The sequence below is a fragment of the Euprymna scolopes genome, chromosome 15 (genome assembly GCF_053919585.1).
Source record: "Euprymna scolopes isolate OS-2025 chromosome 15, ASM5391958v1, whole genome shotgun sequence".
Lineage (NCBI taxonomy): Eukaryota > Metazoa > Mollusca > Cephalopoda > Sepiida > Sepiolidae > Euprymna > Euprymna scolopes.
In genome coordinates, this window is record NC_136496.1 from 65,308,494 (window position 1) to 65,324,726 (window position 16,233).

Below are 16,233 nucleotides of genomic sequence, written 5' to 3' on the forward strand. Positions count from 1 at the left end.
TAAGCCAACAATCAACAAATGCTTTGCTGCACATCTTAAAGAATATTTGCCCTTTGTCATTCGATCAAACTAGTATAAATATGAATTGAATTACACGCACACACGTCATATATATATATATATATATATATATATATATATAAATTACAATAAGTTTACCAAGGTAATCAAAATGGTAAACTTAAAATATATTATAAATATTAAAGAGTTAATATTTACAAGTAAAGTAATTTCAACCAGATGTAAAAGCTCAATAAAACCGAAAAGGAAATAGAGCTTATAATATGCGAAGAATTGTGGTTGTCTCGCGTATATATATATATATATATATATATATATATATATACATATATATATATATATATATATATATATATATATATATATATATATATAAACGCGAGAAAACCACAACTCTTCGCATAAGCCTAACGAATCCTAGCGTGGATGAAACGCGGAATATTCTGTGTAGCTTAATTGCCATATATATTTTATAACTTACTATATATATATATATATATATATATATATATATATATATATATATATATATATATATACAAGCAGGTAGAGCCGAGATTGCTCGGGATTGAATGATGATCACCGATAGTTTCCCACTCCCATATTTTTATTGTCACCGAAGTCGGTGAAATCGCTCATTTTTCAATCAAATAGATTGATTACCTTCTCTAGTTTGGGACCCATCGTGGTACACTAAGAGTAAGCTTTGCAAGACTCCTACAGTGACTTAGTCCACACTACATTGTAATCTATATTGCACTGTGGAGAACCTACTGTTGATTTTATAAAATTATTCTTTATATAAAATGCCTCGAATTGAAGTATAAAATGCAAGTCATATATAATGGTTCAGCTGTGCCCTAAACAGGAATATTTATTTCGAACGCGTCTCTGTTATATCATAAATTCTACTGTTGATTTTATATGCTTGACCTTTCCGCTTATGTGGTGATAACAGCTTGAATTTACGTTTGAAATGATAAAATCAAATATCATGATGCAATTGTGCTTTAAGCAGAAAAATTCATTTTGAACGCGCCCCCGTCATATAAATAACCTTATATTGATTTTATATGTCGGTCCTTTCGGCTTGTGTGGTAATAAAACTTCTCAAATGCACTCGTAATGTTAGGATGTGTAAGATGTTAACTTCGGTCAAAATCGCCTGTTCTATCCTTCATCGGACTATTTCGAGTATTGATTATCGATACTTATCCAAGAAATTCCCGTACAAATACGATCTACGAACACTGCTAGGCGCATGAAGTATATTCATGTGATTTTTCATAAAAATTGACACAGCCGTTTTCGAGTCCAAAAAGAACAAACTCACGCACGAACTCGTTTCACACACACACACACACACACACACACACACACACACACACACACACACACACACACACACATATATATATATATATATATATATATATATATATATATATAGTAGCATTCCTGTTCGGTCGTACAAATTTCCTACAGCCCCCACCATCATGACCAAACCTGGCATGATGATGGTCTCCAACCTAGGGATGGTACACACCATTTTCCAAGGTAAATGTCAAGGTCATAGCCTATGTATATATACTCTCTTACAGCCTATATCATTGGACCTATCATGAATAAACCTGAAATGATGATAGTCTCCGATCTAGGGATGGTGCACACTATTTTTCAAGGTCAAGGTGAACGAGTAAAGGTTGGGGCTTTGCTGTACGCGTTGGTACTCGCTTCAAAATTAACAATTGAAAATCGGAAGTCAGTAGCATAATTCGACTTTTAAGCTTAAATGAAATTTGGATCTGACTTTTAAAAATCTAACAAAATAACTTTATAGATTTCTTCAGAAAAATTTCTTCAGAAAATTCTGAGAAAATTCAAAGAATTCTTCAGAAAAAATTGGAATCTCGAAAAGTAACTGAACTCTTGTCATAGACAATTTATTTAAAATACCAAACTCCATGGTTTCCCATATAGTATACCTTACTTCCCATACGAAATAATCTCATGAGCACACACCGTTCCTATTAGATTATCGAAGCTGAGCATCGTTCAGCTTAGTCAGTACTAAAATGGATGACTATTTGAGAATAGCAGGTGCTATATGTGTTTTCGGTTTATCTCAGCATTATTTGAAGTTGTCCTGGACTTCTCCTACGACTGGAATCAATCAGTGCCGAATTAAAAGATGGGTGGTTAGAGATTGCGCAACCCTTGCTTCACAATTCCACGCGTATAATTCATCACCCCTCCATGATGATCAGATTACCCTCTTTATTTCAACGGCTGAACCTTGCCACAACGAGTCTGATGCACTTTATCATCTCTGATGCTTTCATGGCGTCGTATTGCCAGACACATTAACGTTTTCTAGCTTATGTAAGTCAGATCAAAGTAGCAATGAACATTTGTCTGAATGAGTAGGATTAATATCTTGATCCATAGATTCATGCATTCTAGTTGGCGTATTATTTATGAGGAGGCAGGATGCATTTCGATTAGCAAAAACAGAAGCGTATGTTTTGCTGTTTTTATTTTTCATGTATGTTCAAGAAGTCAGTTCAAACGGAAATCACTGATGTCTGGTCCGCAAATTTTTATCTAATTATAACATATTTTAAAAACGTAGGCATGGTGGCAACTCTCCGCAGAACTTATATACGGTATACATCGGTTGTCATTGTCGTTGTTCGGAAATCAAAATTTTATTAAAAACTGAGGTATTTCCGGTTTAAAACTTTCTTTTGAATACCGAACTTTTTACTTCCGACACATTCATAAACTAAAGTTTGACTATGTATTTATTTAAACGACTGGCAGAATTATGCCCCTTTCGTCGCGTATTTTTGCATCAAAGCATTTTCTATTTTAATGATATATTGGCAAAATTGGGATTTTTTTAAAGAAAATTTTACATTTATTTTTTAAGATTTAATATATATATATATATATATATATATATATATATATATATATATATATATACTAGCATGGGTGCCCGGAGTTGCCCGGGTGTTTTGAGGTGTATGTTGAGCAAAAAAACAAAAAGTGGTAGTAGAAAAGCAGGCTCCTACCCGTACAGCGAAGGAGGAAAAGAACGGGAAAAAACGTGACGTCTTTGCTATTACGACCACCACCAAACTGGAAGTGACATAGGTTTAAATTAAGGCTAGACAATCGAAAAGAGGGGATGACTTTCGAAAATATCGGTGAAAAAAAGCGACCTGTTCCTGTAGCAAAGTGCCCAGCTGAGGGTGAAGAAATTAATATTTTTAGCCAATTTTTTTGTATTTGTTGTCTGAAGGGTCGAGCTTCAAAACGATACTTATCTTGTAAAAATTCGTCGCCTCTGTCGAAAGTTTTAGGCAGACATGCAAACATACATACATACATTTATATATTGGTAGCTCAAATTTTCGACCCAAACCGATTAAAAGCTTTCCCTATTTCTCAATACCCTTTATGTAAAATTTCAAAAGTTTAGACCAGAAATTATCTGAGTAATTTGGTAGAGACCGCAACAGTCAATTCTTTTAAAATTTTGACCCCTATTATGACCCCTTAACATTTATTGTTTTGGGGTCAAATCAAGTTATTAAGTTAGATCCGTGTCTAAGGAACCTATATTTAAAGTTTCAATTGTTTATACCCAAAATTATCGGAGGAGTTTGGTAGAGATTTCAAAGTTCAAATCGTTAAACTTTGACCCCTTAGCAGCCAAATTTCTGTCCGAAAACGGATGACAAAGATTTTCCCAAATCTCCATACTTTGTATATCAAATTTTGAGTCTGTAGACTGAAAATTGAAAAAGTTATTGTGTAGAGAAACCAAGACAGACACACGCAGAGACAGACAGACAGACAGACAGACACTTTCACTTATATATATATATATCGATTATGAAAAAAATAGCACTTTAATCAAATTCGTTCTTCGCTTAATAATCAGTGAAATTTTTATATTGATTAGATAACTGATTTTTGGTAGATTTTTTAAAAGAAACTTCGTTAAAATAGACCTTAGCCAACTCCTCTATGTTGTCCATCACTTGTTTAAACTAGTTCTTAGGAAAATATGTTTATTTTATTTTTTTTTTCGTAATTGTCAATAAATTTGAGGAAGACAATTTTTAAAACCCTAAGCCGGCTATAAAAAAGAAAAAAAATTGCTTGCGTTATGATAGAAAAATAAATAAGATTGTAAGATATTTTCTTATATAGAGGTTCCTTGGGACATCATTATTATTGGAAGGCTTCCACGAAAGTAAAATAAGTTGGAAAACGCTGATCTATAATGTAAAATATCAATCCACCCGCTGAAGCTTTGCACAGAATTTCTGGATTGCCCACCTTTACGAATTCGATACGTGTGAAATGTTTCAGTTCGTCAGTTGCATCTTACTTTTAAAGACGTTGCATTTTGCTTATTCGCAGAGGAAGTCCTTATGAGAGGAAATATATTAATGAACGAGAACAGACATTTTTAACGTGCGTCCATTCAACCTGTTCGTTTAGCGAGAGGAATGCTATTTTTAATCATAGGCGTGACGGACTGACATATTTAAAAATAGCAACTATAGTTGTTTGTTGTATACATATTTTATTTCCTTTCGATTATAACGATATATAGGGATGCACAGAAGAATAATTGAATAATAGCGAGAGAAAGAGAAAACACATATCGAAATAAAAGAGATAGAAGAGAATAGATACAAAGAGGTAGAAAGCAAGAGAAAGAAAGCTAGGTGGATATAGAAAGAGGTAGGATGAAAGAAAGGAAGAAATAGAAAGAAAGAGAGAGAGAGATGTATAGAAAGGTAAGGAGAGAGAAAGAAAGTGAAAGAAAATAGATAGAAAGAGAATGGAATAGAGAGATAGACAGAAAGAAGGTAGTACGAAATTTATATATATATATATATATATATATATATATATATTTTGTGTACAGAAAGTTGTTAGTTGAGACAGGTCATTGGTACCGTCGGTTTCAAGCCCGATAATAAGGCCCGTTTAAGGTATCCTTATCGAGCTCTCTTCAGCCAATATTCGTCTATCAAGTCAGTTCAAACGGAAATCACTGATGTCTGGTCCGCAAATTTTTATCTAATTATAACATATTTTAAAAACGAAGAGAGCTCGATAAGGATACCTTAAACGGGCCTTATTATCGGGCTTGAAACCGACGGTACCAATGACCTGTCTCAACTAACAACTTTCTGTACACAAAATATAAGTACGCTCTTAAAATTTGGATTTTCCTTTTAATTGAGCACTCTGCTGGAATTCTTTTTCCAAAAAAACTAATCATATATATATATATATATATATATATATATATATATATATATATATATATATATATATTAGTGGTGGGACAATTAATCGGAATTGGAATTTTGTATTTATTTGTGAATCATTTTCTTTGTAGTAAATGAAAAAAAAAATATTAAGAAATTTACGTGCGAATTTTGAGCCTACACACCACGTCATGCAAAAAAAAAAAGAAAAAACAAAACAAACATGCTATCAACTTACCCACAGTAGAATTTTCACGGCCCGTTGTTCTATAATTTTTGCTAAGTGACGACATGGAAAAATTGGCTTTACCGATGATAGATAAATTAAAATAACAGTTTCGATTATAAGTAATTATTGAGTAAGTATTCTGAGACAAAACTTAACTAAGATCACACCCAGACTTATACACTAAAGTTCTGTAAATTTTAAAGAAAATCTGTTCAGCTGTTTCTGAGTGTATAAGGAACGAACACACACAGAGACAAAGTTCCATTTATATATATCTATATCTATCTATCTATCTATCTATATATATATATATATATATATATATATATATATATATATATATATATATAATAAAGATAGATAGATAGATAGATAGATAGATAGATAGGTAAATATATAAAAAGTTGAATGGATACTTATTTTAGCTAAATTTTTCAACTGCAAAGTTATTTAATAGTTTTGTCTCCCGACATTTGTTCTTAACATTGATATTTATATTCTTATTCGTTTCGGCCGCGTTCACAGCTAAGATTACTTCACGTATATATATTTTTTTCATTTTTATACGAAGTTCCATCGATCCCATCCGTATTCAAATGTTATTATCTTTAGCCACAATTTAGATATTTTAGGCGAAAAGCTTTATTCATGGAAATTCTGCTTGGTTTTTGGGAGAGCAAAAGAAAGGAAACAAAAGTTCTTTGCTGTTGTTGTAGCTAGACGAGTTCTTGCTGTGAATGTTTTACAGGAGTAAGATCCTCGGTCGAGCACTTACCATGGATAAGGACCTTTATATTTTACTTCTCATTGGTGGGAAATACACGTTCAAACTTTTCTCAACAGTATCGATTATTTTTTTTATTCACCAAGAGTTTTCATAAATGATGTCGGCAGTGCTCTACTTGATCTCTCATTTCAAGGCCTGAAATTCAAGCAAAAATGTAAGAACTCTGCTTGGAGGCTTATTACACACTTATGTTAACATGCTCGCTACATTAAATGCAGGCTTTACAGAATAGGGATATATAGCGATCTTTAATATTCCGGAAATATAACATTAAAAAACAAAACCGAACCAAGTAAGAGGAATGAACACAATATGTGAAATGGGCAAACCATTACTTAAAATGAATGAGTTATTCAAGACGATGAATCAACGAGTATTTACATTAGAATTGAAGACGACTTTGTTGTAATCGGTTAGGAAGCAGCCTCGTGCTATCTTGTTCCACATATATGAAGTTCTAGGAAATAAATTTTGTTCGTGAATGTTTCGCGTGTTTTTCTTTTGGAGAGAGAGAAAGAGAAAAAAAATGAAAGTTCTTTGCTGTGGTTGTAGTTAGATGAGTTCTTGCTGTAAATGTTTTACAACAATGGAAGAATCAAAGCCTCTCGAGCACCTAAAATGAACAAAGACAAGTTCCTATTTTACCCCTAGTTGATGGAAAGTACATGTTCATAGTTTTACCAGCTGTATATATATCATTTATTCATCAGGAGTTTCCACAAGTTGTTATTAGTGATGGCTCTCTGACAATATCCGTTATTCGAAATAGAGTTTAACATAATTGGAACATGTTTTCCTGCTTCGAAATTCCAGCCATTCAAAAAGAAATCACATAAAGATTACATTGAAGAAAGATCTAAAGTTCCACCATCAAAGAGATAGTCCGACCAGATAAGGATTGAGACTGGCATGCCGCTCCTGGCAGCTAAAAGACTAGTCCAAGACTGTGATGTGGTGGAATTTTAGTTCAAGTGTATAGTGAAGTTCTATGGAGTATATACATAGGTAAAGTAAGTGGTGTTCCCTACGACACAAGTGACAAGTCTCACCAGATTTTTAGTACTCTCTACTTCTTTCGAAAACCATTGCATATCATTTTGCGTTCTCGCAACAGCCATTTACTATTGATTTCTTACTGACAACGAGCAATGCCCCATTTTTTTAAAACTTGAGTGACAATTCATTCAATTCAAGAGGTGTCCTACCTTGTTCAGGTATTGTCGGCTATGACTCCCCATCTATCTCTTCGTTGAGGCATTCATGAATTCATTGTTGCTCATCATTCACAGCCTCATTCATGCTGTTTTCTCGAAAGTGTTTTGGTGCATTGAAGCAGCTTTCTTTGCAGTTGTACAGACAGTTAGTTGCAGTTTCTTTCTGCCCAAGTACTGCTCATACTGGACGATTGTCTTAACCATTATACGCAAAGGGATCTTCTGTCCAGCACAACAAGATACAAAACTATGAACACAGTTATTCATGATTGGTTCCGTATTACATAGGTACGTGCAAAATGAATGCCGATGCTCAAAATGTATAAACATTTTGACCCTCCCTTTACATAAAAATTTACCAAAAATCAGAAAATTAACCAATTTTAATGAAATTTTCAGTATTTATCAAATAATGATCACGGAATATATTGAATGCATTATTTTTATTTAAATCTTAGTGGAAATGTATTATTTTGCTTAAACAAAAAATACCTTTACTTAAGTTATAGTTTTCAGTAGTAAAAACAAATGAATGAATTTATTTTTGCTTTTTTTATGAAAATAAAGCATCATAAATTATAATAATTAAAAAAAGACTTTAATTTTTACATGAAGATTTCGAAAAAAGACCCTAAAGTTCGTATTAATGAATTCGATATAACTCGAAGAAAAATGAATTTCTCGAACTACCGATATTATCATTGAATTAAGCATTGTTTATTTAATATTTTAACACACACACATAAAAATATAATTACAAAAAATATTTCTACTTTTTTTTAAATTACAGGTTTCGCATAATTTTTATATGTACGATTTTAATATTTTCCGTGCTTGCATGAACGTGAAACTTTCAGCGTTACAAAATTTTTAGATAATCTGGAACAATAATTAAAAAAAATTAATTTAAAAACAAGAACATAGAAAATTAATTCAATTTAAAAATGGTAAAAATGATACAAACATTCAGGATAGGAATGTACGGATGTACATCTAGAAAAAAAGAAGAAAACTAGCACTCCCCCGCTCGTTTGAATCACATGACGTCATTTTTAGAGAGCCTTTCGACTGACTGAAATTTTGGGCTTCCGTATATCTGTATTTACAAAATTCCCGTTTGTTACGATTTTGCGAAGGGCAGAATCCCTCGTTCTGTTTTTGTTTGTTTGTTTTTTTTTAGCTAATTAAACTATATTTTTACAAACAAGTTGTGTTTTTTTAATTCAATTCAACATCTTAGGACTTCGCTTTACTAATTTTCTTTGAAACAGATCCAGAAAACTAATATTTATCTCTTAAAGGATTTTTACAATGAATTTATTTAATTTCAAAATTATTGGGAAGCTCGTCGTAAAAACATTTTTCATAACATTTTTTTTTCACGGGTACAAATATTTTTTTCCTTTTAGAAATTAACTTTAGTCTTTAATCTTTCAAATACGATAAAAAAGAAAAGTAGTCGGAGACCTACAAAAAAGTTATGATAAATCGGCTTTCAAGACTAGGTCTCCCTATCTTTATTTGTCCATTTTTGCTCGTACCTAGTGGTACATCAGTCACCTGCTTTCCATGACTTCACGTTACCATGATCGGGGGGGGGGGCGAAGTGGATACTCGACCTTGCCCAAGGAGTTTCCCATAGACTAGTGAAGGGAAGGAGGCATCTTATTTTTCATTTGACACTCTATACAACGCTTAATATTCCCAAATGGTATTAGCCAGGTTCGTCGTTGCTTAACTTCGGCGGGAATCTTTGTGGAAACGTGTTATGCCGTATTCAGAGTGACAATAAGACTCCCTTAAATTCAAATACTACTCGTACCCTTCCGGTGTCGGTTTGGGTGGTGCTCTTTTTCCCTTTCTCTTTCCATCCTCCTTGACTCATCATGCCTATTTTGAGTATTACCAACCGATGCTGTTACCACATTTTTTTTTGGGGGGGGATAGGTATTTGCTGAATGGATGCTTTTTAACCTTTTGCGCTACAATTCGACGAATCTTTTCTCAAATTCCTTTTCTTAGTATTTCCTCATCGGAAAAAAAAAACTTACACATAATTAAAATATCGTATCCTAGAGGAAAAGCGGACATGTTATTTTATCTGTTTTTATTTTTTTACTTATAAGTCGAAAAAGTCAAATAAATTTCTGATTTTTGTCATGCTAGTGTGGTGGGTTGTACGATGTTTCAATATTTATATTTACCGTTGCTATATATATATATATATATATATATATATATATATATATATATATATATATATATATATGTGTGTGTGTGTGTGTGTGTGTGTGTGTGTGTGTGTGTGTGTTATTTTGATTGTGCCGCTTATTGTTTTTTTTTTTAATTGTTTATTAAGGTTAATACTATTCCTATTGATGATTTTACATAAAACGTTTCAACCGTATAGGAACTATAAACAGTCCTGAAAAATCTGGGGAAATATAAGTAAAAATTGAGGTCGAAGGGAAGATTGGTATCATACAATAAACGGTATTAATGTAAATATTAAGAAAACCCTTGAACGTGGAAACCAACCCATCTAACAAGCACACGCTAATCGGTGACAGCTCAAAAGGGGATCCAAAGGGGGAAAATGTACATATTCATACGGTAGCACCTCTCTCGGCTAATTCCACATAACATTTTTGAATAGAGGGGCTAAATCTTGAAAGGATAGTATCATGGCGAGCGAACATGTACTATACTGACTTCCAAAAAGATGTGGTAATGCGTGTGAAGAGTGTATCATGAGAAAAGAACAGATAATACACTATCCATTCCTCCTCAGAATGTAGACGATAATCCCTCGGAGAAGTATCCTAAGCACAGAACAAATACTACACTCTCCCCAAACAAAAATATGACGTGACGAACGGATGTATAGATTGCTACCCCTCTACTAAAGGAAGGGGTAATGCCTAGAAAGATTTATTCGTGGCAGCAGAACAGATACAACACTAACTCTGAGTTTAGCATAAAAAGAGAGTACAATAGTATATCAATAGAAGTAATGCTAAGTTTCGAGGTCAGATTGACATATACAAGATCTCCATTGAAAATAGAAGTAGAATAGCAAATTCATAGAAGTAATAGAATACTTTGAAATTCAGATAGCCAGATATCAAATCTCCATTAGCAATAGAAATAAATCAGGGTTTCCCGAGGAGAAGGGCATTATGAAACTTCAGATGAGCGATGGCCAAATTTATCATAATAGACGTCCCTGAGATCCTTGGGGGAGGGGATGAAAGACTGAGAGCTTCTAGTAACATTACTAAGTTTTTCTCAGCCCATTTTTGTTGGGATTCACAATTCATATGGAAATTGATTGCATCATCCTTATTTTTAATTGAAAAAATTAATTCAAGAATCACACCCCGTGATGTTGACAAAGCTATATGAATATTAAATTCTTTATTTTCACTTAATTGTGTACCACCACATTATTATGTAAGGATGCATGTAATATGAAATGAGGAGGGTGGTAGTAAGTACGAAAAAAAAAATTGGAAACCCTAATATAAATAGATTATGTCGGAATTTCATCTTTTTTTTTTTTTTCTTAAGCTAAATTTTGGGATTCCAGTCTTTTTGTCTACATTCCGATCAGCTACGGAATGTAGAAATGGATTCACACGGTCCTTAAGTGCCTTATTACGTAAAATAACGTCAAGAGATTTGACGGAAACTGAACTCCGCTTACTGATTTCAAATCCTGTGTTGATAACCATTTAACTAAATGCACTTCCTACCCAGCACTTGCATAACGCAATCCGATTAGCCACAATAGATTTTTCTATGTCCCGCAATTTAAATATGAGTGGGTGAAACGGACATTTTTGACATAAAAAAAAAAATGTCGGACATGTGGGCGCGAAATAAGCAACGACTGATGACAACTACTTAAAAAACATTGTTTGGTCATAACAGCATTTCTCTTTTCGCTCTTTGTTGTAAAGAAACAAAGAATAAGTTGTGTTACGTTTTGACAGTCATATTTCGTTAATATTTCAAGTAAACATATTTCGCTCATAGAATCCAATTCGCAGGTGAGTAACAAACAAGGGGGGGTACTTATAATGAATGGGTATCCAAAGGATTTCAGTATTTATGGAGGCAGTCCTGGATACTGACAGAGAATCCCGAGTCAGTCCCGGAAATTACGAAAGCAGTTTACGGGGTTTTTTTTTTCTTCTAAAGCCTTTTCTCTCTTTCTCTCTCAAAATTTAATCCAAACTTGACGCTTCGGGTGCATAGTGTCGTCTGCTTTTCGGCATTTTCTTCGGGGATTTCAAATCGAAAACATTTGGCTATTTCCTGGACTGACTCGCGATTCTCCGTCAATATTCGAGACTGACTCTGTAAGTACTGAAATCTTCTGGATACTCATTCACTATAAATACTAAAAAAAAAAAATAATTAGCGGTAACAGATCAGAATACTGTGATTATTTTCACCAGTTTTTATTTTTTTATTTCAGATTTTGTTTATTTGATTTTATTCATATTTACTCATGTTGACTTATTTTGTCATCGATATTGTTTTAATTCATCAATTTTGAAAAATGATTTCGTTCTCTTTAACTCTCATTCATTAAAATTATTTTCCCCGTACGTTCGTTAAAGCCTTCTTTTAATTTCATCCGTTAACGCTGTTTCTTTTTCTTTTCTTCCTTTAATGCTGTTTGTTTTTCTTTTCACCCGTTAACGCTGTTTCTTTTTTCATTTCGTCCGTTAGGGTTGTTTCATTTTTATCTCTTCTCTTTACGCTGTTTTTTTTTTTTTTTATCTCGTCTCTTCAATCTGATTATCAGTTTTTATTTCATTCGTTAACGATATTTCTTTTCGTTTTTTTTTTAAATTAGAAAACTGTCATTATTATTGTTTTTATTCCCGTTTTTTTGTATTGTTTCAGGTCTTGTTTTTAATATTATTTTACTATTTACATTTATTTACATTTTATTTTTCAATTCTTGGAGATTTTTTTTTTATTCATTTCATCCGTTCAGACCATTTCTTATTAATATTTCGTCGATTAAGCCCGTTTCGTTTTTTCATTCATTTGTAACTCCCGTTTAATTTTTTTCATTCATTTACTGAGCCCGTTTGATTTTTCATTAATTTACTAAGACCGTTTGATTTTTCATTCGTATACTAAGTTCGTTTCATTTTTCCATTCATTTGATAAGCCTGTTCCATTTTTTTTTTTCATTCCTTTACTAGGCTTGTTTCATTTTTCCATTCCTTTGCTAGGCCTGTTTTATTTTTTCATTCGTTTGCTAGATCGGTTATATTTTTTTCATTCGTTTGCTAGACCGGTTTAATTTTTTCATTCGTATGCTAGATCGGTTTAATTTTTTCATTCGTTTGTTGGGCCTGTTTTATTTTTTTATTCGTTTGCTAGCCCGTTTCAAATTTTTTTTTTTTCGTTCGTTTGCTTGACACGTTTCATTTTTTTTATTCGTTTGCTAAGTCCGTTTCATTTTTTTTTTTTTCAGTCGTTTGCTAAACTCGTTTCATTTTTCATTCGTTTGCTAGGCCCGTTTCATTTTTTCATTCGTTTGCTAAGCCCGTTTCATTTTTTTTTTTTCATTCGTTTGCTAAGCCCGTTTCATTTATTTTTTCATTCGTTTGCTAAGCCCGTTTCATTTTTTTTTTTCATTCGTTTGCTAAGCCCGTTTCATTTTTTTCATTCATTTCCTAAGTCCGTTTCATTTATTTTTTTTCAATCGTTTGTTGACTTCCAATGTAGTTCTTTCTAATTTTTTTTATTTGTAATTACTTTCTTTTATTCTAAACAAATATCTTTTGAATCGAAATAATTTTAAAAGACGCTAACGTATAATCATATCTTCGACCTTTTTTTTTTTCAGAAATACAGCATGTCTGGCGATGATAATATATTTGACGCTGGAGTATTGGGTAATGCGTCCGACATCATCTTGTCCACTTTGGTACAAGAGTCGTCGATGACGACCATCAGTCGTTCCTACAATAACCCGATCACGACGAGCAGTACGGACACCCCTCCCACGACAACTATTCGAAGATTGATCCATGCAGCCACGACAACTTATAATTTCACTGATTACTTGAACACCAATGGCACATGGTCAAATTCCTCGGTGCCGGGAATTGATTCAAATACAAATTCAACAACTACCCACTCGTTTGGTGATGGCCTGTCGAACTTAGACCTTATCTGGATCATTCCGATTATGATCTTAATAATTCTTATTCTCATTGGATTGGCGTTTCTCTTGTTCTACTGCATCCAGAAGACGGAAATCTGTTTGCTAAGATATTGTAGCTGCTGCTTCCGGTGTTGCAAATGTTGCTCAAAAACAAGTTATTTATTGCGGGATGAGCATGCGAAACTTGCGGATGATGACGCTAACGTCTTATATATGAGGGGTAAGCTATCTCCTTTTTTATTTTACATTTTAATTTTAAAAAAATCGTGTTTTTCACAAGGTGTCTTCAATCAATTTCCAGACTTTTTCGTATAGGAACTTTTATTTATAGTACACACACTAAACTCTGCCCCCCCCCCATCAAATTAATCTCCTCCGATTGCAATACATTTGTTGTACCGTTCCAACAACTTCTGGAAACCCTAATGGAATTATTCTTATGTGAGCGTGTCAATGACCCTCGCCACAGCATTTTTCATCTCCTTAATTATCTCATAACAACAGTCTCTAAGGTTTTCCTTGAGCTTAGAAAATAGTCACAGGGAGCAAGATCTAGACTATAGGGAGGGTGAGTAACTGTCTTAGTGCCCATCTTGGTCAAATAGTCTGTGACAAGGATGGAGATGTGGACTGGTGTATTCGAACACATTTTCTGCATTTTTAATTCCTCGCGGATAATCGTGTGTACAGTTACCACACTGACATCAAACTGTGCACTTATTGTCTTTGTAGACTCATACACTCACGACGATCCTTAGTCCTGAAATTCTTTATTTGGCCAGTCAACTCTGATGTTCTGACTTCCTTACTCCTCCTACACCACTCATTATCCCACACAGACTCCCCGCTTTTTTTAAAAATCTTTTATGCCATTCAAAACTCGATTCATGCAAGATGGTCCAAAAGCAGTCTGAAGCATTCCATACGTTTCTGTGCCACTTTTCCCAATTCCAATCTGTGGTGGAATGGAGACAAAAATGGATGGTCACATTCAATGCTACCAAGACTAAACTTGTTTCCTTTAATAATTACAAGAAACCTTCTCTACCACCAATAGCAATGGTATAAGATTCATTATCTGAAAGTAGTTCTTTTAAAGTCCTCAGTCTAACGTTCACACGAAACATGAGTTGGAACAATTACATTGAGAGCATTGCCAGGACCGCTGCGAAGAAGGTAGGTTCTCTTTACCGTACTAGAAAGCTACTAACGCCCGAAAGTATCCTATACCTCTATAAGGCCACCATTTGCCCATGTATGGAGTATTGTTGTCATATTCGGGCTGGTGCATCTCCTACTAGTCTCTCGCTCCTTGACAAGGTTCAAAAGAGAGTCTCCAACCTGATAGGTGCTGAACTGTCATCTAAGCTTCAGCCTCTGTTCCACCGACGAAATGTTGCATCCCTCTGCCTGTTCTACAAGTATTTTAATAATGAATGCTCTGACGAACTCAAAGCACTTGTGCTCCCACAACGTAAATACTCTTGACAAACCCGAAAAGCAGCAAAATCCCACCCCTTCACAGTTAAGATCCCTAGATATAAGAGAGAGCTTTCTAGTCCAGTAGTTTCTTCCTCAGAACCGCTAGACTTTGGAATTCCATTCCGGGTCCCTGCTTCCACAACTATACTAACATGCAGAAGTTTAAGTGTAACGTGAACCGACATCTTGCTGCCCAACTCCCTACATAGTACCCCAGTAGCCCCCTACACCAAAGTGGCAATGTGCCTTGTGTGGGGTGAAAATGTAAAAAAAAAAAAAAAAAATTTATTGCAAATCATTCTTCTAAAGTATCCTCACGTCCAGATTCCATTTTTGAAATTCACCTGCTGTGACAATCAGGCTTTACTAGAGTGTATTCCAATTCCTGCTGTAGCTGGTCATTTATACCTGAAACCATAAAAATTGATCAGTCATCTCATAAGATGTATAGCAATAAACATACTGAATTTTCAAGAGTCTACGACAATTTTAAATGCCCGTACAAAAAATGTCTGGAAGCTTATTGAAGGAACCTCGTATATTTCTCCATTTATTTTATTAGTAGTATTTATGCGGAATACGGAATGATAACGTTATTAGTAAAAGTCTAATTCTTTACATGGGGTGGAGGTTTAAAAAAAATCTATTCTTTCATCTAACAATTTAATAAAGGACATAAATCGTAAGAATTAAATTTCATTTGAAAACCCTACTATAAAAATAGCACAATCCGTATTCTGCATAAGCACCTTATTTTTATTGTAAAACACGCGTTTCATCGTATTTTTAATATCATTTCATATTTTACTTTTATTACATATTAATAATTTTTCATTGGAGTTTTTGTGCTGATGTAGAATAGATATGTAGAGAATACTTACGGAGATTTCCAAGTGACATACTTAGATACCCGAACGTTCAACGGACAAAACAACCATATTTATGCAGAATATGTACCGTGTTGAAATAATACCGTTAATATTTAGAAATCCATTCTTAGCATG

The 16,233-nt window shown here is 33.6% G+C and overlaps 1 protein-coding gene across 8 annotated transcripts in view; it reads left to right on the forward strand.

Annotated features, from left to right (window-relative positions):
- LOC145293848 (uncharacterized) overlaps nt 1–16,233 on the forward strand; it is a 144,407-nt gene that overhangs the window by 60,658 nt on the left and 67,516 nt on the right. For 4 of the 8 annotated variants that reach the window (XM_080140537.1, XM_080140533.1, XM_080140536.1 and 1 more), the window contains exon 2: nt 13,427–13,967. In XM_080140537.1, the coding sequence (XP_079996663.1) occupies nt 13,436–13,967 (532 nt within the window). In that variant the 5' untranslated portion in view covers nt 13,427–13,435. Of the gene's footprint in view, nt 1–11,308; nt 11,604–11,657; nt 11,916–13,426; nt 13,968–16,233 lie in introns of those variants that run through there. The other 4 variants (XM_080140535.1, XM_080140531.1, XM_080140534.1 and 1 more) reach the window with 4 other exon arrangements.